At 37.3% G+C, this 22,962-nt stretch overlaps 1 protein-coding gene and 1 non-coding gene across 6 annotated transcripts in view; both read left to right on the top strand.

Annotated features, from left to right (window-relative positions):
- The window catches only part of TMTC2 (transmembrane O-mannosyltransferase targeting cadherins 2), a 386,898-nt gene that overhangs the window by 280,661 nt on the left and 83,275 nt on the right, over positions 1 to 22,962 (top strand). For 4 of the 5 annotated variants that reach the window (XM_014833852.3, XM_070507209.1, XM_070507210.1 and 1 more), the window contains one exon: positions 13,277 to 13,358. The exons of the other annotated variant lie outside the window; for it this stretch is intronic. In XM_014833852.3, coding sequence (XP_014689338.1) covers positions 13,277 to 13,358 — 82 coding nt within the window. The remainder of the gene's footprint in view (positions 1 to 13,276; positions 13,359 to 22,962) is intronic. 5 annotated transcript variants of the gene reach the window in all.
- LOC123283703 (U6 spliceosomal RNA) lies at positions 4,335 to 4,441 on the top strand. The gene has a single exon (XR_006524369.1). It is a non-coding gene; the product is annotated as a U6 spliceosomal RNA (small nuclear RNA).

The following is a 22,962-nucleotide window of genomic DNA, read 5'->3' as shown; positions in this document are numbered from 1 at the left end:
CAGTTAACCCAGTACCTTTAATTGACAGCTGAGGAAAATGAAACCCATTCCGATTAGTGGCTTCTCTTGGTTGTTCACCTTCTTGGTGTCAGAACCAGATTCAGCATTCTCCTATTGAATACAGTGCTCTCTTCCGTATCTTGGTTAAATCATCAAAGAATTTTGTCTAAATGATTGAATAATGCTTTATATCCTTTACTGCTGAAGCTTTCTACAAAAAAGTATAAAATCAGGGAGTTATTTACATCTGGCTTTATCCTCTTATGAGAGCATTTGGATTTGAGAGCAAGTGGCACCCTGCCAGTGACAAATGGAGGCACCGAGATTGCCTTCCCATCATCCGCTACCTTTTATGGTGTCGAGGGATTTCTTGCTCTCCTTTGTGACCCAGCTGCAGAGCAGCTGTTGTTGAGGTTCTTGCTTTTCCACTCTCACAATGCAGTTTTCCTAACCACCCCCATGGGCTTTAAACTTCTGCAGCACGAATGTCAGCTCTGAGCTCTGTGAGCCAAGGCCGGCTCTGTGGGGGCCAATCAGCGTAGCCGCTTCCCATGTGATTTATTGCTAAACAGTTTGGGATGGAGTGATTTGGTGAATGCTGATGAAACTGGTCGTGACGAACACGAAGCACCCATTGCACAAACAGCCCAGCTGAATGGTTGGGGTTGTTGCTAATAGCTAAGATTCGGGGCTTTCCAATTGCACTAATTCCCTAACCAAGATTACATCTAAACTAAAGTTTCCTATTGGAAACCATTTTCTATGAACTTTTGGTGCCATCTTATGGAACACAGAATGCTGATAAAATTTGAGGTTTCTTTGTTTCTTTGTGCAAAGGAGGTGTTGACAACCGTGATGGCAGGGGTGATGTTCTGGCTATCATTCAGGACTCAAGATTTAATCAGATCTCCCCGCTGGAAGCCATGCTGTTTATCACTGAGACAACAATACTTCTCAATGAGAGCATGCATTTAAGACATGTGTTTTCAGTGTTTGCTTTCCCAAGATATTTAACATTTTCGTGCATTTATGACCACCTACTATGCATCTGGCCCTTCGCTAAGTGTTGATTAAACAACTCTCTGAAAGTGGTTTACAATTAGAAGAGAAGAGAACAAATGGTAATTAGAGTACATATGGTAAGTGTCACAACAAAAGTAGGAAGCGTTGTCAGAGCACCCAGGAGAAAAACACTCGCTTGGAGAATCCTGAGCAGGTTTCATTCAGCCATGGCCGTAATTGGAAAGTTATCTGAGACTTCTAAAAATAAATTTTTGGAGATATTTTTCCTTCTAATTTTCAATTAAACTAAGAAAAAACCCCTAGACATTAATTTGTATGCTCAGTTGTGATTTATGTTTTGATTTACTGTGTTCTCTTTCAAAATGTTCAGTGTCTCATTCTCTTCTGCTGACATTGTTGCTCCCTCCCCTTCAAAGCCAGATACATTGACAGTTACCTGCAATCGTGGTATCAATTTCCTCACCCCGGGGCCCCCCCCAGGCTTCCTCCCACTCCTTCTGGCTCCAAGACCTCCATAGGAATACACCTTACTGAAGTTACCAGTGATCTCTGTGTCACTAAATTCAGTGGATATTTTTCAGTATTTGACATAATTGACTACTGCTATTTTCTGGAAATACTGTCTGCCTTGCCTTCGGCCTCTTGATTCCACCTGATTAACAGACCGCATCCTTGACATCTCAGATGTCTCAGAGGTACCTCAGTCTCTACAGTTCTCTAAGCCAGGCTCATAAGATTCCTCTCTACAGCTGGTCTTTTCCCATTATTTACCAGCTTTCCTTCAGTTTCACATTCTAGGAACCTAGCGGTCATCTTTGTTACCTCTTTCTCTCACCACACTCCCTAACTCTCCTATCCATCAGGTAATTCTGTCTTTATTACCTAAATATCCACTAATCTTCATTTCCATTATCAACACCATCACTCTTTTTTAAAAGCCTGGACTAATTACCCTTCTCTTCCCATTCCAGCTGTTACCCACACTGCTCTCAGAGCGACATTTACACAGTAGACATGACCCATAAGCCAGGTGTGCTCTGCTCTCCCCTGTGTTTTCCTCCGGCCCACCTTTACTCCTTCTCTCTGTCGCCCTCAACCTGGGCTCCATGCAGGGTTTCTCTGTTCCTGCCAGAGAGGTTTTACCTTCACTGTGCCTCTACTTAGAATACTTTTCTCTCCCCTTCAACTAGTTAATCATACACTCCTTTTAGACTTTTAGATCAAGCAGCCATCCTTTTGGAAACCTTCCCTGAGTACTTCAGCTAGGTCAAACCAACTGCTGTCAGTGAAACTCACAGCCCAGGTGTCATGCTCATAACAGCTACCGTTTGGGAAGTGTCATGGGGCAGGGGTTGTGTCCGTTCTTCAACATTTCCATCCTAGTGCTTAACACAGTGCTAGGCACATGATAGGTACCCAAAAAATACTTGTTGAATTAAGGAAATCAGTGAATAAATTTAACAATTTGCTAAAAGTTCATTGTTTTAATTAAAAACAGATATTTTTCTGTTTGGTTTGTGATTCAAAGATAAGTTATATGCATTACTCTAAAGTCTAAAAATAGCCAATTTTAATATTTAAAAATGATTTGCATATTTTCAAGTAAAATTTTAGGATATATTTATCTGTAATTTAATTATAAATTTGATTCAAACAAAATTTCTACTTACTTCACAACTTCCTCAAACATTTTTTTTCCCCAAGTGTGGGCTAGCAAGAGAGTGCGAAGCCCATTCTTTTATTTATTTATTTTTGTTTCTTTTTTTTCTTTTGGTGAGGAAGATTGGCCCTGAACTAACATCTGTTGCCAATCTTCCTCTGTTTTTTGTATGTGGGATGCTGCCACAACATGACTTGATGAGTGGTGTGTAGGTCCATGCCTGGGATCTGAACTGGTGAACCCCAGGCCACCGAAGTGGAGCATGCAAACTTAACCACTACACCAGCAGGCCGGTCCCATCCATTCTTTTATTTTTAACCTCTCTGATTTAGGTATTTTGAATTAACATTGGTTTATAACATTATATAAATTTCAGGTGTGTATTGTATATCTCAATTTCTGTGTAGATTACATCATGTTCACCACCCAAAGACTAATTACAATCCATCACCACACACATGTGCCTAATGACCCCTATCCCTCCTCTCCCTACCCCCTTCCCCTCTGGAGCTATCTGAACACTGTTCTCATCAACTGATATTATGGATGGAGAAGAGTTATGGTAAGATGTCGGTTTTAACTTGACTTTGAGCTTAGTATAGCAATGCAATGTAACAGCCTAAGCGATTTGCCCAGATGGAGCCTAAGATATGGTTGTATCTTACAATTAATTATCTCCCACTGAAATGTTACTGCACTATGTGTGGACGACCGCTTTTAGCTAGAAGGAAAAAATATACAAGTGAACAGATGTAGACAGGAAATGAAACCTTATAATATAACAGGAAATCCAAATAAGCTCAACACCTTCAGTTATGTAGTATTTAGAAATTAGCTATTTTATATTTGTATCTTAAAGTTTAACTTTTTTTACTCATGTTGTCAAAGCTACATGTATAGAGCAACATGCAATTTAAATTTTTTAAATTATCAAATGTTTTAAATACTTATGAAAGCAAGTTACTTACTTTAAACGATTATTTAAAATGGCCCTATATGTTTACGTTTTATAATGCTTTTCAATGTATTTTTTCTCTTTTATTGAACATATGATTAAAATGTAGGAGTTTTTGTGTTTTTTGTTTTCTCACATTTTTGCTCCCCTCCCGGCATTCTTACCTATCTTTTTCTTGTTTGTTCTTCTCATGCAAGGTACCGGATATCTGGTATTCTCCTTGCTTGCCAGTGCTTGCTCTGTGGGCTCCCATCTGGCTAATCTTTCTGAATTAGTCCTCCATACTTTCTTGCCCTTGCATCTTAATCAAACAGAACTTGATTACTCCACTTCACATGCACCCTCCTACCATCACTTGTTCCCACACAGTCTTTCTCATGTGAATAAATGATACCTGCATTCACCTAGATGCGACAAGCCACAAACTTCAGAGTCATCTCTGACTCTTGCTTTTATGTTATAACCACACCCAGTCCATCAGCCACCTATCTTCAAGATATTCCAAATTTAAGCACATCTCACCGCTTCCATGCTAGTCTTAGCCATAGAGTATTAACAGCCTGCTATCTTCCTCACCCTCTACAGTCAGTTTTCCACCAAAAATCTAGAATGTGTTTGCAAAAATCTAAAGGAGATCATGTTGTACCTCTATTTAAAATACTCCATGTTGTTACTTCCTAGTCAAAAGAAACCCCAGTGCTTGCTTCAGCAGCACATATACTAAAATTGAAATGATACAGAGAGGACTAGCATGGCCCGTGTGCAAGGATGACATGCAAATTTGTGAAGCATTTCATATTTTGTGCAGTTCCTGGAGGCTGTTCAAGCCTTTGCTGGTTAACACCAAGAAAACAATATGAGGCAAAGCAACATGCGGCATCCAATATTGAAACTGATTTTCACTACCAAAAACGAAAAATTAATTCCAACTCCTTACAGTGCCTACTCTGTTCTACACAATCTGGGCCCTTCTGACTCTCACATTCGTTTCCTGTGATTCTTTGTGGGATTTACTCCACTGCCACCATATTGGTTTTCTTCTTAGGCCCTACCACTCCAAACATGCCAGCATGGTCTGCTCACTCCCTTTACTTAGGTCACTTCTCAAATGTCACTAAAGGCCTTTCTTGACCATTTTATCAAACGTCACCCCACCCCACGCCCAGTTGTGTATTGCTCTCTCTCCTTAACCTACACTATTTTTCACCAAATTACTTAAGACTGACAGTGTCACCTGCTCATGTGTAAACTATCCACTCCACTTCTAGAATGTGAACCCCAGGAGGGCAGGACCTTTGTCTTGATTACCAAGACCTGGAACACAGCCTGTTACATAGCAGGAGCTTAATCCATTTCTGTGGAGTCAAATGTCACATCTCTGAAGCTTACTCTTACCCTTTCAGTAGATCGAGTTATACTGTGTTCTCAAGACACTTAGTTTGACACTAACACAGCACCATTTTTTGACAGTCTACCCTAGATGTGTACTCCTTTCCCCATCAGTCTTGAAATACCAAGGGAACAATCCTCTCATTTATCTTTGAAGCCCCAGCAGTAAAATGGTTCAATGATACAAGTAGTGCTAGGTTCTTCTTTAAAATATTCTTTCAGGCTTTTAAAAAATGTAATTAGGGGGCCTGCCCAGTGGCGCAGCAGTTAAGTGTGCACATTCCGCTTCTTGGCAGTCCAGGGTTTGCCGATTCTGATCCCAGGTGTGGATATGGCACCGCTTGGCAAAAGCCATGCTGTGTCGGGCGTCCCACAGATAAAGTAGAGGAAGATGGGCATGGATGTTAGCTCAGGGCCAGTCTTCCTCAGCAAAAAAGAGGAGGATTGGCAGTAGTTAGCTCAGGGCTAATCTTCCTCAAAAAAAAATTGTACTTAGGACATAATCTGCAATTTACAATGCTTATTTCATTGGGCAGTGGATCATGAAGATCTCTTGTGGCTTAAGTCATTTTCTACAAGATCATTTTAATCAATACATAGTATCATTGAAATTATATTTGGTTAATCAAGTCTATGCTGGTGGACCTTGAGTTTGTATAAACAATGCTACAATGAAAATGAATAGCACCTTTTTGTATTTACAGGTATTTCCTTCAGACAAATGCCTAGAAGTAGAATTGTTTGACCCAAGTGTATCTGTGATTTAAGCCTTTTGATAGATGTCAAATTGCCCCTCAGGAAGATCTTATCACATTTTACTATAATTTACATGTGTTATTGAAGCACCTATTTTTATGAACCCTTAGTAATACTGAGTTCTGTTATTTTGGGGGAAACTTCATTGATAGATGAATAATAGCATCTTAATATATTTATTTGCACTTCAGGTAAATTGAATATTGAATAAGTTTAACATGTTTTTATAGGGATATTGGCCATTAGTTTGTTGGCATTTGCAAACTGCTTATCTGTGCCCGTTGCTCATGTAACGCGTCTGGTACTTTCAGGCCAGAAACTCAGCTCCATGTGGATGGTCCACTTTTTTATCTTCTTTGAATGAAATCCAGTGTACTGTGGTTTTTTATCTCACTTTGTCAGCCATTGAATTTCAGCCAGTTTTGTGGGCCCCTCCCCTCCCAAAAGTTCACCTAAATCTGGGAGACTTAATGGTGCTCAAGAAAATGGGAAGGAGGCTGCCCTGGTCAACTTGGTCTAAGCCGATACCTTCACCTTGAAGTCTGATGGCTCTGCAGTTGAATGTGGGATGGGTTTCAGGGAAAGTTTGCTCAGGGGAGTCTTGGTTTGGGGTTCAGCCTTGCCCTAGGCATATCACAGAGCCATCCTCCCTGTTGAGGTCTTGACACCTGCTCTTGATTCTGCCCCTGAACAATGTGAGGCGCTCCCTGTCAACACTAGCTGCCCATGGTGTCACTTGGCATCATTTTTTAGTGAGCTTAGGTCTTATGACAATAGATTTCAGCTGTCTTTTAGGTACCTTCTGCTTCGGGATGTTTAGGAAAAGAGGTCACAAAAGGCCTGACATTTATGGAAAGTGGGACTTGGGGGACAATTCAGGGAGGAAAAACACAAATTATTATCTGTAAACTATTCAACTACATTCATCTTTGTATCTGGTAGCCTTATTCTATTTTATTTTAAAGGTTTCCAGAAGAATTTTATCCTGTCCCTAAAAACAAAAACGAATGTCATGGTCAAATTTTAAGTGTGACCATTTGATGGGGGAGTTATTTTGGTAGTATGGAGATAAAATATTTCGTTGTGAAAGTTACCGCTGCCCCTGTCCCTTACTTTGCCTCTGACTGTTAACCCTGGTTAACAATATAAGATGACTAGGCAGGATGTTAGAATAAAGTGGTTCCATGTAAATCATCTTGTTTCGTAAGAATTAGTTGAAGTGTTAGGGTTTTTTTTTTTAATGATTGTTTTTCTTTTGAAGAGGAAACACTTTTATATCCTGTAGATACCACATATAAGCAATGTGGTGTTAAAACAGACTATCAAATAATGCTCCTTTTATTTGTAAATGGTGGTCCTCGCAAATTAGTTTTTCAGGACTGTTTAATTGCTTTTCCTTTTGCACGCATGTGTGTTTAAACAACACATTCACCAAATTACACATAAGCTTTTGGACCTGTTTTATTGGCTGCTTCCCTTTCTTGTTTATTATGCAGGTGGGTATATACTTGAATGTGAAATGAAGATGTGATTTTCCTTGGTTGTGAAAAATGACCGACATTCACAATTGTCAAACATTCCAAAGAGCAAACGCTACATGTAGGGGAGTGGCTGCCAGATACACAGCTGCGGAAGGACACGCTTCCTACCCAAACTCACAGTCAACCCTAAAGAAGGAGTAGGCCGCGGAAGGGAAACTCTCTGGTTTGTTCTTTGCATCATTCTAATTGGTGTTCCTACCAATGCTGAAGACATGGGTAGTGCCTGGTTAGGATATAAATACTTGGTTGAGAATTGGCCGAGTTCCGAGGAACTCTTTATAGTTTTATAGATCTTAGTTCATGTGACAGTTTCCAGATGTGAAATGGAGAAATTACTATTTTGTTCACAGGTCTGTACTTTACTGAAAACCTATGAACATGTAAACTAAATATCTAAGGAGTAACTATAAGCCATTATGTTATATAAAGAAAATGGTGGTAGCCTGTTTATTTGTTGACTGGTCATTATATTTGCAGAACACTTGAATGGCTAGTGAAGAAAAGGCAAGTCTTATGGGAATAATCTGGTTTATAGGAAAAGATTAATACGCTAATTGCACTTTTGTATATATTCATAATACAATGCAAAGTCTAGATGTTTTGAGATGTCATTCAGTAAAATAGTTCTGAGCTATGACACACTTATAAGTTGATATAATGGTTCATATAATCAGTAATTTGCTACTAAAAATAAGTACAAGATTTGGTGTATGGTTTACTTTTTAAAATAAAACACTTTTAGCTGAAGCCATAATGTTATTATTATTATTATTATTATTATTATTATTTTTTAGATTGGCACCTGAGCTAACAACTGTTGCCAATCTTCTTCTTCTTTTTTTTTCTTTCGGCTTTTTCTCCCCCAAGCCCCCCAGTACACAGTTGTATATTCTAGTTGTGAGTGCTTCTAGTTGTGGCACGTGGGACACGTCCTCCACGTGGCCTGACAAGTGGTGCCATGTCCGTGCCCAGGATCTGAACCAGCGAAACCCTGGGCCGCTGCAGCAGAGCAAGAGAATTTAACCCCTCAGCCACAGAGTCAACCCCTGAAGCCATAATATTATAGTTCTCTTCTATGTTTAGTGTCCCTGAGTGCTTTTGAAGTGGGAGCTCTAGGATTGTTTGGGGGGGAATGTGTGTATGTGTGTGTGTGTATAAAAATATACTTGTATCTATTTTTATATTTTGTAGTTGGAAAAAAGTATGATCACACATCAGAAGAGGTGCTGCTTGCCTAGCACACCCACTCAGGTGGGCACCTGTTTCTGAACAATGGTAGTAGCAGCCAATTTAATTAGAAAACAAAATAAATTAGCTGAAGACTAATCCCCCACTGTGGAACAGGCTGTATAAATTTTTTTGAATATTTATCTTACATGCATATGTTTTATTACTGCCAGACAGAAATAGATCCCATAGTCATTTGTGCTGCTTAAAGGCCAGCTGGTTAATTCTTTGTATCAGTGCTAATATACTAAGTGCAGAGAATGTCTAATCTAGAATTGCTCACAGTTCTGATGTTAGAATCAAAATAGTATTTACCAAGTATTTCTTAGCTCTATTTTATGTTCTTGACCTCCTAATCTTTTGCTCTGTCAGTTGATTTTTGCTTCAGTATACTGAGTTTTCGCTGTTTTATGTATGGGTACACTGAATGGTCATGTAAAAACTGTAAATACTTACCTAGAATTATATTTTGCAAAAGTTAAAATTCCACTTGCCAACGGCCTTATTTTATGTATGAAAGGACTTTGAATATGTTAGAGTTCAAGTTGTAGAATTCTAGAGTAGTAGTAATAACTCTTTAAAAAATAGTCATGTCATCACCATTAAAAGAAAAGGGACTTTACTGGGAATTGGAGCCATCACAGAGGGCCTTACAAAAAAGTGGGACTTCAACGGAGACTTGAAGCAAAAAATGCATATGAATGAGTGGAAAAAACTGAATAACGTCTCAGACCAGAAGAAATAATGAAGGGAAGACATAGGAGCGACGGTTGCAGTGAATGAGGAGAGCGGTCTGATATGGTCTAGGAGTTTATCCAAGAAGATTTGTGCTAGCTTCTGGAAGATTGTGAAAATTTGATTGATTATTAAATAGAATGAGTGGAAATAAGGAGCTATTAAAATATTTTTGAGCAAGGGCATAACATAAAAACAGTTCTGTTTAAGGAATATTAATCTGGAGAAATCAAGTTCCGTGAGTCAGGAAACCTGACCTCTGTCGTAGCACTCTAGATGGGAAAGGGGCTTTTATTTGACTGAGGGGAAAGTGTTAGGAATCCAAGACATTTTATAGGGAAATTGTGAAATTTAGTTTCTACTTTGATGTGAAAAAGATTTTTGAATTTTGGTAATTAGCAACCAGACAGCGGCATTGAAGTTGGAAGAAAGAATTCTTCTGAGGAGTTAGAGGAGTGTGAGGAGAAGGAAGAAAAATCAAAGAATGTCAGAGCTGTATGTGCCAGATCTGAAGCTAGTTATTTCCATTTGACTTGTGATTTTCTTAGCAACCCTTGAAAATTGGTATTAATTATGTTCATTTTTCCAAATGAGGAAAAAGAGACTCAGAGACGTTACAAAAGATACTCAAAGTCACACAGTTAAATTAGTGGAGGCAGCAAGATTCACGCACAGTGTTGTCTGTCTCTCGGCCAGTTCTCTCAGTGAGAATTGGGGAAATTAATTGTTTGCCCACAGTGTTCCATGACTCATTTCCTACTTCTTGGGTTATATGGCCATTATGTGCCTCCTGCAACCGTGGCTTGAGGGCAAGCACTCTGTGCTGGTCGTGGTTGTATCCCCAGTACTTACAGGACAAGGCAAATAGTAGGCATTCAATAAAAGTTTTTAAGCAACAAAAACAAAGGAACAAACAAATAAGTCGCAGAGCTGGCACGGAAACCGAGCCTCTCAAATCATTTTTCCCTTATTTGTCACAGCTGACCACGATCTCTCTTTTGAGGGTTGTGGAATCACCACATGTGTTCAAGCATCCCAACCAATATACAGAATGAGTAATGGTGCTTGAGGTGAGGAGTTTGTGTGACCAGTGGCTCCGCCATAATGCTTGTTTGTAGAAAATGATGACATCGTTGAAGACACCAAGAAAACCTGCTGAGAAGTGATTACTTCTTCTCCACTTTCTTAACTGCCATCCCTCTAAAACAGTAAAAGTTGAAAGAGTAAATTTGATTAAACAGAGTGTTACCTCTCAGCCACCATAATCACTTCCTAAGACCCAGTAACATGTTCTGATTGGTTTATACATTGAGTTGACTTTTAATTTTATATACTCTTGTGAAGATTTTATTTTCCTCATCATTTGGCACTTGACTAAATAAATAGGCAAAGCAGAAAGATAGGTTTTTGCTTGATGGTTTCATACTTCCCTGTAGAAAGAATGTTCTGTCCTTCAATGTGTTCATTTGCATCAAAGAGATTGTGCGACTCATTACCTTTAATAACCCCGTCTACTGAGCAACCAAAGACCACTGTGCTTTGAGTTCTGTGCATGTGTTTAATGCTACATACTACCGTTGTGCCAGTGGACTACATGCAAGGATTTTACTGCCTGTTTACTGTGACATTGATAAATGAGCCAGTTTCTTCTCTTCTATCTTGAAAAACTTAAGTGGAAGAAAGTTCACAAACCCTTTTTAGCTTTGCATATAACATTTGTATAGACTCTTTACCGATGATGGTTTTTATTTTGCATCTTTCTTTTAGCATCATCTTCTGAAAGTTCCTTGTACATCATTTTCCAAAGATGATTTAAAGGCTGACCATGTGTTCTTGAGGCTGTGTATAGAACAAAACATATTCTTTGTCATTCAGAACTCTGCATTCTATTGCATTCTAAACATGTATATGTATATAAAATAATATTTATTACAAACTTACAATATATTAAGTACTATAATAACTACTTTATGTGTATTGTCTCTGATAATTCAATAATCTTGTGAAATAGATTTTATCTTCTTTTTTAGCAATAATACACTTTATTTTTAGAGCAGTTTAAGTTTTACAAAAAAATTGAGCAGAAAGTACAGGGAATTCCCATATACTACCTCACCCTCCTATCACCCTCCACAGTTTCCCTATTATTACCAACTTGCGTTAGTGTTGAACATTTGTTACAATTGATGAGCCAGTACTGATACGTTATTATTAATTAGAGTCCATAGTTTACATTAGGGTTCACTCTTTGTGTTATGTATTCTATAGGTTTTGACAAGTGTATAGTGACATGTATCCACTATTACAATATCATACAGAATAACTTCACGGCTCTAAAAATCCCCTGTGTTCCACCTCTCATCTTTTTTATAATAGAGAAAATTACAGCTGAGAGATGAATAATTTTCTCAGGGTCACATAGGTACACAAATGTGGCAGCTGTTTTGCCTGCCTAGAATCTGTTCTCCTAACTCTTCCATTAGACTGCCTGATTCATTACAGTTATTTGATCATTTAGGGAATCCTAACTTGGTAAGATTCTTGCAAACTCTTACTAACTTCATGAAAGTATGATGTGTGTGGGAAGCATTTTGCCTGTGCTTTCCTTTTTTTCTTTGAAGATAAAATGCTGTAAGAAATATTTCAGGGAATTAAAATTTTAATTATTGGATATTTGATGAGCCTTGTGAATTAAAGAGAAGTTATTGACTGGAGTAGCATTATTAAAATGAAAGAAGAAATGAGGATGTCAGTGTCTGATCATTTGCTTAACACTGCTATAGGTGGCAGAGGTTGTGGGCCAGGTCCTACCTGCTAGGATAAGGGATGAATAAAGGAGGTGGCAACGGAGTGAATTTTTTAAATGGATGAATGAACAAAAAGGAGGGAGTGTACAGAAAAATAAGTCAAAATTCTGTGGAATGTACAATACTAGGTTAATTATACACCTCTGCCTTTGGAAAATTTATCTCTGTAACAGTGCTTTTAAAAATATATGTGAAGAAAGGAAAAAACATCACCTGAAGTTCATGTGATAGATAGTGTATAAATTAGAAGGAACAAGCAGATAAGATCGTTCTTCTTTACTGTGGGCCGCAGCGTCTGGACACCACCACTACCTTGCTACCACTCACAGTCAGCGTGGGTCTTCATTCTGACCACGCCAGACAAGACAGAACCGCTCCAGGAAAGTTATTCTTGGGCTATTCTCCTACCTCAGGCCACCCCTTTGTGTTACTCTGTAGGCAGTTTTGAGTCAGAAGCAATAACCAGGTGAAGAATGTACAATTTTAGGATCTGTCTCTAGATTATGATATTGTTTCATGAAAAGTCAGGTTTTTGCTTGTAGGCCTTTCCCCTTACTTTTTTGCTTATTTTCTTAGGGTGATGGTAATGTTTCCTTAAAACTATAGCTAGGAAGATGATCTAGTTTTAGATTAAATCCTCATAGCAGTATTTTAGTCCTGAATGACAGCAGCATGGATAAGCAGTAGTTGGTTGAGATTCAACAAATTGTTGCTTAGTTTCTTCATATATAAAGTGAGCGGTTAGGACAACATCATCCCAAAAACTAAAATGGCCGTAATTCTTTACAAGGAAGAAGAAGGAATAAAGAGGAAACAAACTGAAGGTAGAAAATAAAATAGAAAAGGATAATGTTTCCACCATTCCTTACCACTATCTTATCCTTTTGGTTTCTGTGAAACCGTTTTTTCGCTTTTTCCTCTTGCTTCCCTGGCCTCTTCTTTTTGATCTCTTCGATGAACTTACTGTCACCATCTGTTCTTCCAATCTTGGTGTTTCCCAGGATTCTGACTTCAGTCTTCTCTTTCGACTTATTCCCCTTGATCATCTTCATTTTAGATTTAAACAAAATACTTTTTTTGATGATGATTACCAAGTAGATGTTCGTCTCCTTCATTGGGGCCCAGGAGATGAAGAATTCCTCATGATCCGCTGCTGAATCATCCATTTTCTCTGTTTTTCAAGGGTCGTAAGAGTGAGGCTGAAAAGTTCTTCTTGAAGGCTATTGAGCTGGATCCCACCAAAGGAAACTGTTACATGCATTATGGTGAGTGGTTGAGAGTTTTTTCCACGTCCCCCACATTTACTATTAATGTTGATGTGAAATTTAGGTTTTGAGAGGATGTTGACTTTGTTATTGCAAATTTCGCCTCATTCTATAGTCTCATCTTCTTGCTTAAAACAGTCACATTAAAGAGGGCTGTGCATTATATTTTCCTTTAGTAATTTTCATAGGACGTCAATGGAGAAGGCATTTTCATAGTTGTTTCTTTCAAGTTCAGTGTGGAGTTTAAATGAGGTCTCATCCAGGAAAACATCTCAGTCCTGGCCTGATGCATGGTATATAATCTAAATATTAGCTCTCTTTTTATACTGAAAGATAAAGTATCGCTCATTGAGTATATCATTTTGAAGTTTTAGAAGTTTACAATTTGGCCTCAAAATCTCGCTTTCTGGAAGATACAGATGTACACCAGCCTCTAAAGGCCTCAGAGTGGGGTCAAGGATAAAATGTAAAGCGTGTGAGGGATGACTCTCTCCTTCAGTTTAGCCTTGGCGTTAATCAGTCCAGAGTGAACTTGTATAACTCTGTCACAGTCCACTCTCTCATTGGTAGCATGTCATGTGTGAGTGACACACGAGAAATGAGGCGAAGTAATGTAGCTGGTTTGGTGTTGGGTAAAATGTGCTTATTTCTATGACATTTGCAGTTGGAATGGCTTTTAAGAAGGCTAAAAGCATTTACTTTTGCTGATCCCTTGGAAAAAAATGTTTCTTTCAGCACTATTGGCTTTGATGTGTTAGTTCTTATCAAGTAATAAACTTAAAGGTAGATGGAAATTAAATCTTGGGAAAATAAAACTAATAGGCTTGCATAATATTTAATTCCTTCTTCTATTTTCTAACTACTTGACCAATCACAAGTCCATTTGGTTATTTACATGGTGTGTCTGTGTTTATAAACCTGGGTTTGTGATGCTTTATCTTTCCAGTATAACGTAGCATGTAATTGCATACAACTTATTGCATAAACATTCCGATTTTGTTTCACAATGCAGTTTTATTGCTATATTAAGATAGCGGTCAACTAATTTAAGTTTGCTGCAGAATTTATTTTATTTTTATAGGTTTTCTTATATGAAGTATTTTGAATTAGCATTTTCTCATGCATACTATTTTGAGATACCCAAAATACTATGCATTAAAGTAGTTCCATGATTATATTCTCTGAGCACTAGAGGACCTCTTGTCATTGCATTTTATGAAACAAAATTTTTTTCCTTTCTTACTGCCTGCATTTCCTTTACCTCAAACTAATTCTGCTTACTGCATCTTCTAAGCTTATTTCCCATAATTTTGTTATACTCTCTAGATGTTTCACAATCAATTCCTTTAAACTTCATCATTACTCCATTAGAATTGAAATTTTAAAAATTGCTATTGCATTAGAGTGAGCCCACTTGTTGTTCTGATTTGTCTGTCTTTACCCACTTCTATCTTTTTATTTATTATTATTTTTATATTACATCATACTCCTGACATTTTTTTCCAGTGGTGGTAGTAGAGAGTATTTCTCCCAAAAGAAATTTTTGGATTTAATTTTAACAGAAAGTGGAACAAATTCTTTATTGCATATGTTATTTGGAAAATAGTGGTAACACGTGTTCTGTAAATGCATGTGTGAAAACTGATTCTTAGTGCCCTTGGACTCTTTACAATTTTTTGGCATACATGCATTATTAGAAGTACGTTTATTTTCTAAAGGAGGAATGCTGCATAATTCAATATAGCTTTATGAAATAGTTTCAATATTTTTTCCCCACTCTGAAGTAGGAAATGGAAAGGACTCAAGATGAGGCATTAAAAAAGAGTAGTTAAGGCACAATAATCTACAAATGGATGGGAAGCCCATAACTGGGGCTTGATATTCCTATATCACTGTGCTCAGGTTATAAAAAAATATACATTTAAAGGAATATTAATGATTTTCATTTAGGGGAAATCTACTTCAAATGACTAAAATTTAGAACTAGAAAGCTCATTTAAAATTATCTAATATAACCTCTCTCTTGTACAAATAAGCAGATTGAAACCTGGAGAAATGAAGTTGACTTGCCAAGTTTGTCATAGATAACTAAATTTTGGGTCCCTTGATAATTGTCGTTGCCTTTTCTCCTGTATGTTCCATTTCTTTTCACAACATTGGTAGATAGATAGACAGACAGGTAAGTTATTGGGAAGATAGATAGTTTTGATTAATAAGCCCTTCTATGCACAGTTTTAGAATGCCACATTCATGTAAGTCATGACTTCGCTTAAACTTCTTAGGGAAGGGTTTTTATTAACTTTAATAGGTATGAAATATATCTATAGGTGGAAGGCACTGTTCTTTTTCAGAAAGTAAGTAGCACAATGTAGGAAATGAACAGGATGGTGTCGTTTTTAGAAGGTGATGAGGTGGGAAGTGGGGTACGTCTTGAAATCAAGTAGGCAGGTAAAGCATCTTTCAGGAGGTGATATTTGAAATCTGAAAGCTTAAGCCAGCTGTTTCAAGAGCCAGGTAAGAGCATTTTAGACAAAAGAAACAGAAAATTCAAAGGTCACCGGCAACACCAAGCTTGTGTGCACAGCAGAGAAAGGGAGCATATTGAACCAAAAGGGAGAGTGGGAGGAGTGAAACTGGAGAGGAAACTGGAGATCCCATGGAGCTCTGTAGACCAAGCTGAGTCTGCATTTTATTCTAAGAGTGAAGGGACCACGTAGAGAAGACAGGATTAGAGAAAGGTCAGAGTAGAACTAGAGGAACTCTATTGCTGTGTTTTAGGCGAGAAATGATGGTGGCTTGAACTTGGGAGTAGTTGTGAAAATGTAAATATTTATATTGAAATTATACATTTACCATCTTTAGAAAATTCTAAGATAATGAGGAATAGGGAGGAGCTGTTTTCCATTTATGCACCATCAATATATAACATATTGCTGTACTGACAGTAATGTGCAATAAATGTTGGTTGAGCTCAGTTAGGAATATTCTCCATTTTAGAATTGGATGTAGGTCCCAAAATTGACTGAAAGGTTGTTTTGTTGGAATTTTTATTAGTTTTTTTCCAGGAAAATACATACTATGATTCTCATATCAGTTCTTCAACTTACTAGTTATGGATATTCTTAGGATATTTATACCCATAGATTGAATGAATAATAAATGTCAGCTTAAAAATAAATGTTTAAATGAAATAAACATGCTGTTTGAGCATTTTTTTAAATGCTTTTGCAAATGTCAATGAAAATGCCAGAGTGGGTAAGTTTTGTTCTATTGGAAATTCACTCTCCTATGTGATTATGTGCTTTTGGTTTGCTTGTTAATGATACAAGTGACTTGGAAAATACCATCCAGTTGGGACTAGACAAAATTCCTAGAATTATAGGAATTTATATTGACTGCAATGGCAATTAGAAGGCAGTAGTTAAAAGCGCTACCAGTTATTTGTATTTTGAATGCACTAGTTTTATGTCTGAGGAGAAGGGATTGCATGGCTGGCCTTTTTTCTTCAGGTTGGCTCACAAGAAAGAAAGCTAAGCAGGTTTATAAAGTTGTTTGAATAAGTTGGCTAAATGTGGGACCCTGTGGTACCTCTAGTCTCTGGGATTAAGATTTCTCATCTGCAAAGTGAAAGGGTCGATGTGGGCTTTCAAAATGTTTTCCACTACTCAGATTTCATGTGTTTCTAGTATATACTGAATTTCTCACTGGTCTTTCATCACAAATTTTAAGGAATGTGTAGAAAATAAGTTTCAAACTATCATATTAGTAGTAGTATAATGTTGTATTTATATGTCATCAAGTTTATAGTGTATTCCAATGTCCATATGAAACAAATCATGCGAAGTCTTTATGGAATTTAGGCTATAAATGTCAAAGGTGAAGGTCTGGTGCCTTGGTGTCTCATGTGGGCCTGTAATTCAAGGGATTCTCCATGGATCTTCCCTAGGCTCCCAAAGGCAGCTTCTGCCACAAGAAGGAAAGTCAAGACATGAAGTCCTTCCATTTCTTTTTTTTAAGAGAATTACTAGAAAAACCATTTTGTTAGAAAGAATGTATTATACATTTTTTTCTTTACTTGACTTCCATAGCAGTAAGTTTGATGGAGATTGAAACAACTTAAATCAATACACATTTGTTACAAGATACCTACAATGTATAAATCTGGGCAGATGGGAATTCGTTAGATATTAAAGACAAAGCATGAAACGTTGAGAGAGGGGCCGGCCCCACGACCGAGTGGTTAAGTTCGTGCACTCTGCTGTGGTGGCCCAGGGGTTTTGCCGGTTCAGATCCTGGGCGCAGACATGGCACCGCTCGTCAGACCATGTTGAGGTGGCATCCCACATGCCACAACTAGAAGGACCTGCAACTAAGATGTACAACTACATACCAGGGGGATTTGGAGAGATAAAGCAGAAAAAAAAAAAAAAAAGGATTGACAACAGTTGTTAGCTCAGGTGCCAATCTTTAAAAAAAACAAAAAACATGTTAAAAGAGAGCAGATTGTGATAAGTGCTATTGAGAAGAAGTATTCTTTTATGTAGCTCTTGGATGGTTTCTTCTTTTCCTGTCTACTTCCCCACTGTGTATTTCTAAGAGTGAAGCCTTAGGCTCATTTTCTTCATTATTGATGCTCTCTCTGGGTGACGTTGTTCATCTCCAAGGGCTCAGCTGTACAGTGACAGCTCCTGAACCTCTTCCTCCAGCTCAGTATTTATTAAGCACCATGCTAGATGGAGGGACACAGCAAGGCACGAGACCTGTTCCAGTGGAGGTTGCAAACTGCATAGGAAGGCACAAATTGTAAAAGTAATGATTTATTTATAATTACAGTTAGTTTTAAGGAGACACAATACAATTAAGGGGCCCTGGTCAGGGAGTGGGGGCTGATGCCTGATGACCTCACATGTAAGCTATTTTTGAATGTTCACTAGGAGCCCACCAGACATAGTATAGAAGTGAAGCAGTACAATGGAGAACATTAAAGCAGCGAAATACTTGAGGCAGAAGGCATAGCATTTGTCTGGGGAATAGTTCAGAGACAGAACTAGGACCATAGTTAGAAGCTATGAGAAACACATTCTGGCTCCATAGAAGCAGGAACATCCAAATTATGAGAGCTGCCAGCTATGAAACGAGTGCCCATTGAAGATTTTTCAAGTGTAGACTTATAAGGATATTAGAGAGAATCCAATCATTGGGAATGGGGAAAGGGCTCGTATAGACAAGTATGAAATCATTTCTAATACTGAGGATCAATCATTTTATTCTTCTTCCTCTTGGGCCCACAGAGAAGTGTAGAATTTTATTGTACTGAAGTCATAATAGTTTGTAACTTTGTGAAATTTCAGTTGTACATTATTATTTGTCAATCACCATATGTATGTGCCCATTATGCCCACTCCCGAATCCCCTTCCCTTCTGGTAACCACTAATCTCTTTGTCCATTTGTTCGTTCATTGAGAAGTGTAGAATTTTCTTAAAGTATAATTACGTAGATTGTTAATATTTGGCTTTAATATCAATTTTAGAATCCTGAAAATGTCTTACTACATTTTTGAAACACTTTACCATCTTACCTAGTGTTTTCTTGACTCTGATCTTTTTTGATCATCTAACCCCTGTGAGGTAGGAATGGATCCCAACTACATTTGGCTGAAATAATGTAAGTTCAGAATGTTCAAGTAACTCTGTGGTTCAGAAATTTTCAACATGTGTTGAGGGAAGAACTTGAAAAGTCCAGCTTTTTCAGCTTTTAAATCCAGAACTTTCTATTGTTAATATTGTAGTCAGTTTTTCTCCAGGATGGGTTAATACTACTAAATGTCATTTTAAAAAGTAGGTACTGGAGGAAATTGTTAAAATATTAGGTTTGATCTTTCATCAGTGAACACTAAAAGAAGATGGTTGAAAATATGTAAGAGGTTGAATTGGTGAGAGGCCTGTGGTTATTTTTTATTATTCATAATTAGAACTAATCAGAAGATAGTGGTGAACTGAGGTTAGTTGTGTTGTAACATTTCATTTTGAATCACTTCAGAAATTGCAAGTGTAATTTTAAAAATTAAATAACGAACTAAATAATGGTATTTCTTTGATTAAAAATGAAAATACATTGTTGGTGAGTCCTTGGAAAATTGCATTGAGATTACAATTATGTTTACTGCTTAAGACCAAAACATTTTTCATGTGTGTATATGAGGAGATTGTTGCTGAGCTAACATCTGTGCCAGTCTTCCTCTATTTTGTATGTGGGATGCCACCACAGTGTGGCTTGACAAGCTGTGCTAGGTCCGCACTGGGGAACCAAACATTCAAACCCTGGGCCACCAAAGTGGAGCATGTGGACATAACCACTACACCACCAGGCCTACCCCTAGACCAAAATGTTTTATTAAAATATCAGTGTTTAGTGTCCCTTTATTGCTCCAACGACCCCATAGGCAGTTCACAGATATATAGAGTACGATTTTTCTAAATGTTGTTCCAAACTATTTCATTTTTTACCTATGATTTAAAAAAAATTCTCTATTATTACAATACGTCTAATAATTTATCATTTAATCTTCATATCTGTTTGTATTTTATGTGAAAAACTTTCCAAAGACTGTTAGAATTAAAATTTTCCCATGAAGAAAATGAGGAGAAACAGGAAAGGATTCTCTAAGCTTACAAGCAAAGAATAAAGGGAAAATTAAAGGATCATTGTGTTTCAAAAATACAGGAATACAGTTAAAGAATAAACCGTAAAGTGATAGAAAATAATTTGCGTAAAATCAAAAAGTAAAGATGTCTACTTAAGACATAAGAAACTTTGTAAAGCTACAAGTAAAATAGGCAGAATACAAAGACCTAGGGGTATGAATGAAAATTTCCAAAAGAGGAAATACAACAGGTTTTAAAAGATAGGTAAACATCTTTTTATTAGATTTCATTAGAAATCAAAGAAATTCAAATTCAAATGACAGTGAGTTCCCTTAAGCTGCTCTGGCATTTATTCTGAGTAATTCTTCTCCTGCTAATATATCTTAAGAAGTATGTTATGTTGTAATGTTATGAAATATTATGTCAAGTTAAATTTATGAAGAATATATAATGGAGATAACTACCTATGTTATTGTACATGAAGAGCAATTAAATTCTTCAGCATAACGATGTCCTTAAAGACACAAAGCAAAGCAATGTTAAGATTGGATGTTTTAGCTTTTTGGAATTTTGCGGCCAATTTTTTTTTTTGGCAGGCTTAATGTTTTCTATTTATTTTGCATTTTCTTTAAGGAACATGTTACTTCATAAAGGAATATATACTTCAATAAAATATGCAAGAACAAGCATCTTAATCCATTGTTCAGATAGTTTGGAGGAAGACAGCAGGAAAATTATTATAGTAACCAAATAATTATACGAAAATTATTTAACAGAACTCAACGTGTAAAATTTAAAACATAAAATTTAAGTGAGAAAGGAAAAAAAAAATAAAGACATCTTTCCTGAATTCTCTATTAAATGCCGTATTTCCATGACAAATTCGTCAAATATAATAGTACAGATGTTTACTTAGTACTTTTGTGTCCTGAAAAATTCACTTGTAGCATCTTCTTTAATCCCCACAAAAGCCAAGTGGAGAGGTTACCTAATTGTCTCCTCTTTACAGACGGGGAAAGTGAAGTCATCAAGCCGTAAGGTAAATTGCCCCAGTTTTCAGTACCCGTGATAGTGGAGGCAGCGTTAGAACCAAGGTGTTCCTGACTGCTATGCTGCACTGTCATCATCCCTCATGTCAATATAAGAGATGAACAGGTCTTTTGCATCCATGGATGCTGTAGTGGTAGGTGATACAATATGCATCCAATACACTGAAAGTTGGGAATCACTCACCTTTTATTATCGTTAGGGGCATTCAGAGGCAGAAGACTATTTCTATTTATCTTGTAAAACATGGACAACTCATTTAAGGTCCAACCTTCATCAAACGATGAGCAATCTTTGGTCATCTGACAACTTTTTCCTCTTTATTCTGAAGACATAAAGGACCTGAAAGTAAGAGGGAGAAATCTTTATGGATTTCATGCATTTATGATAACCATTCCATTCTTAGTTCTATTTGAATTTTCTTTTGAGAAAAGAGAATTGGTTAAGAATTTTATGTACACATAATATTTATTATTTTTGTATCCACTACTTGCTGGCCTTTTGAAAGTTATTTCCACAAACCTTTGTTATGAACCTTTGTATTGTTATGAAACAATACAAAATACTAATTAAAAGATATAAATACACCTTATATAAAATTTTAGTTTTCACAGTAAAACTAAAACTCTTACATATTTAAGTATGTAATATGTCAATGTATTATACACTGTATAGTGTATACTTTGAGTCTTATAAGCATCTTTCATAAAACATTTAAAAACTGACTGATTATGGTAATAATCAGGTGTCACCAAGCGTGGCATCAGGGTCATGCAAATGGCACTTGTTAGCTGTGCCACTTTAAGCAGGTGTCTTAACCTCTCAGAGCTCACATTTCCTCATGTAGAATGCTGATTACCATGCCTCTGAGATTCTAAGATGATATCAGTTCTGACCCACTGTCTTGGTCAATGCAGGCTGCTGTAACAAAATACCATAGACTGGGTGTCTTATAAACAACAGAAATTTATTTCTCATGGTTCTGGAGGCTGGAAATCCAAGATCAGGGTGCCAGCATGGTCAGGTGAGGGCCCGCTTCTACATGATGGAAGGAGTGAGGGATCTCTCTGGGGCCTCTTTTATGAGGGCACTAATCCCCATCATGAGGGTTCCACCCTCATGGCCTAAACACCTCCCAAACAGCCCCCCTCCTAATACCATTGCCATGGGGGTTAGGATTTCCACATATGAGTGGAGGGGAGGCACAAGCATTCAGACCATAGCAAAAATTTACATGTATTCTTTTGAACCTGTCTTTGTTCCAGACTCAAGAAGCCACAAAAGCAAGATGATAAGAACTGAATTAAGCTTTGGATTAGGGAGGAGAGAGTACAGTGGGTTTTGGACAGTGGATCATGGATTTGGAATGAGGCTCGCCCAGCCCTACTGCTGATTATCTCCTTGAGCATGTTCTACCTTCTCCTAGCCTCTCTGCTCCTCAACTTCTTAGTCTGGAGATGCTTGCTGCTGCCTCCAGTTGTGAGGCTTCATTTGCACTTTTGTAAAATAACTAGCATGTAATATATGCTCAGTAAATTGCAACAGGGGCCGTTTATTATTTTTAAATTATGATAGAAACCATACTGATATCCTGGAGAGTGAATGAGTTCTATAGAAAAAATTTTGAATAAGGTATATAAATAAGGACAGTAATTAGAGGACAAGGAGACAAAATAAAAACCTAGGAATTAAGAGAAAGGGGAAATCTTTATCAGTGTGCAGACAGAAATATCAGACAGAAAGGGAATAATTACTTGCAAGAAGAACGAGGATTATAAGTAACAAGTTATTGGGAAGTGGGGTGGGGGGCAGGAAAGAGAGGGAGAGAGAAAGAAGAGTTACCGTTTCTCCAGTCTTAGCTATTTTGATTTAGCGATTGCACTTTGAGATTCTTGTTTGCATTCTGCCTTCC

This window comes from Equus asinus, chromosome 4, assembly GCF_041296235.1.
Source record: "Equus asinus isolate D_3611 breed Donkey chromosome 4, EquAss-T2T_v2, whole genome shotgun sequence".
Classification (NCBI taxonomy): domain Eukaryota; kingdom Metazoa; phylum Chordata; class Mammalia; order Perissodactyla; family Equidae; genus Equus; species Equus asinus.
This window is presented reverse-complemented; position numbering and strand designations above follow the sequence as displayed.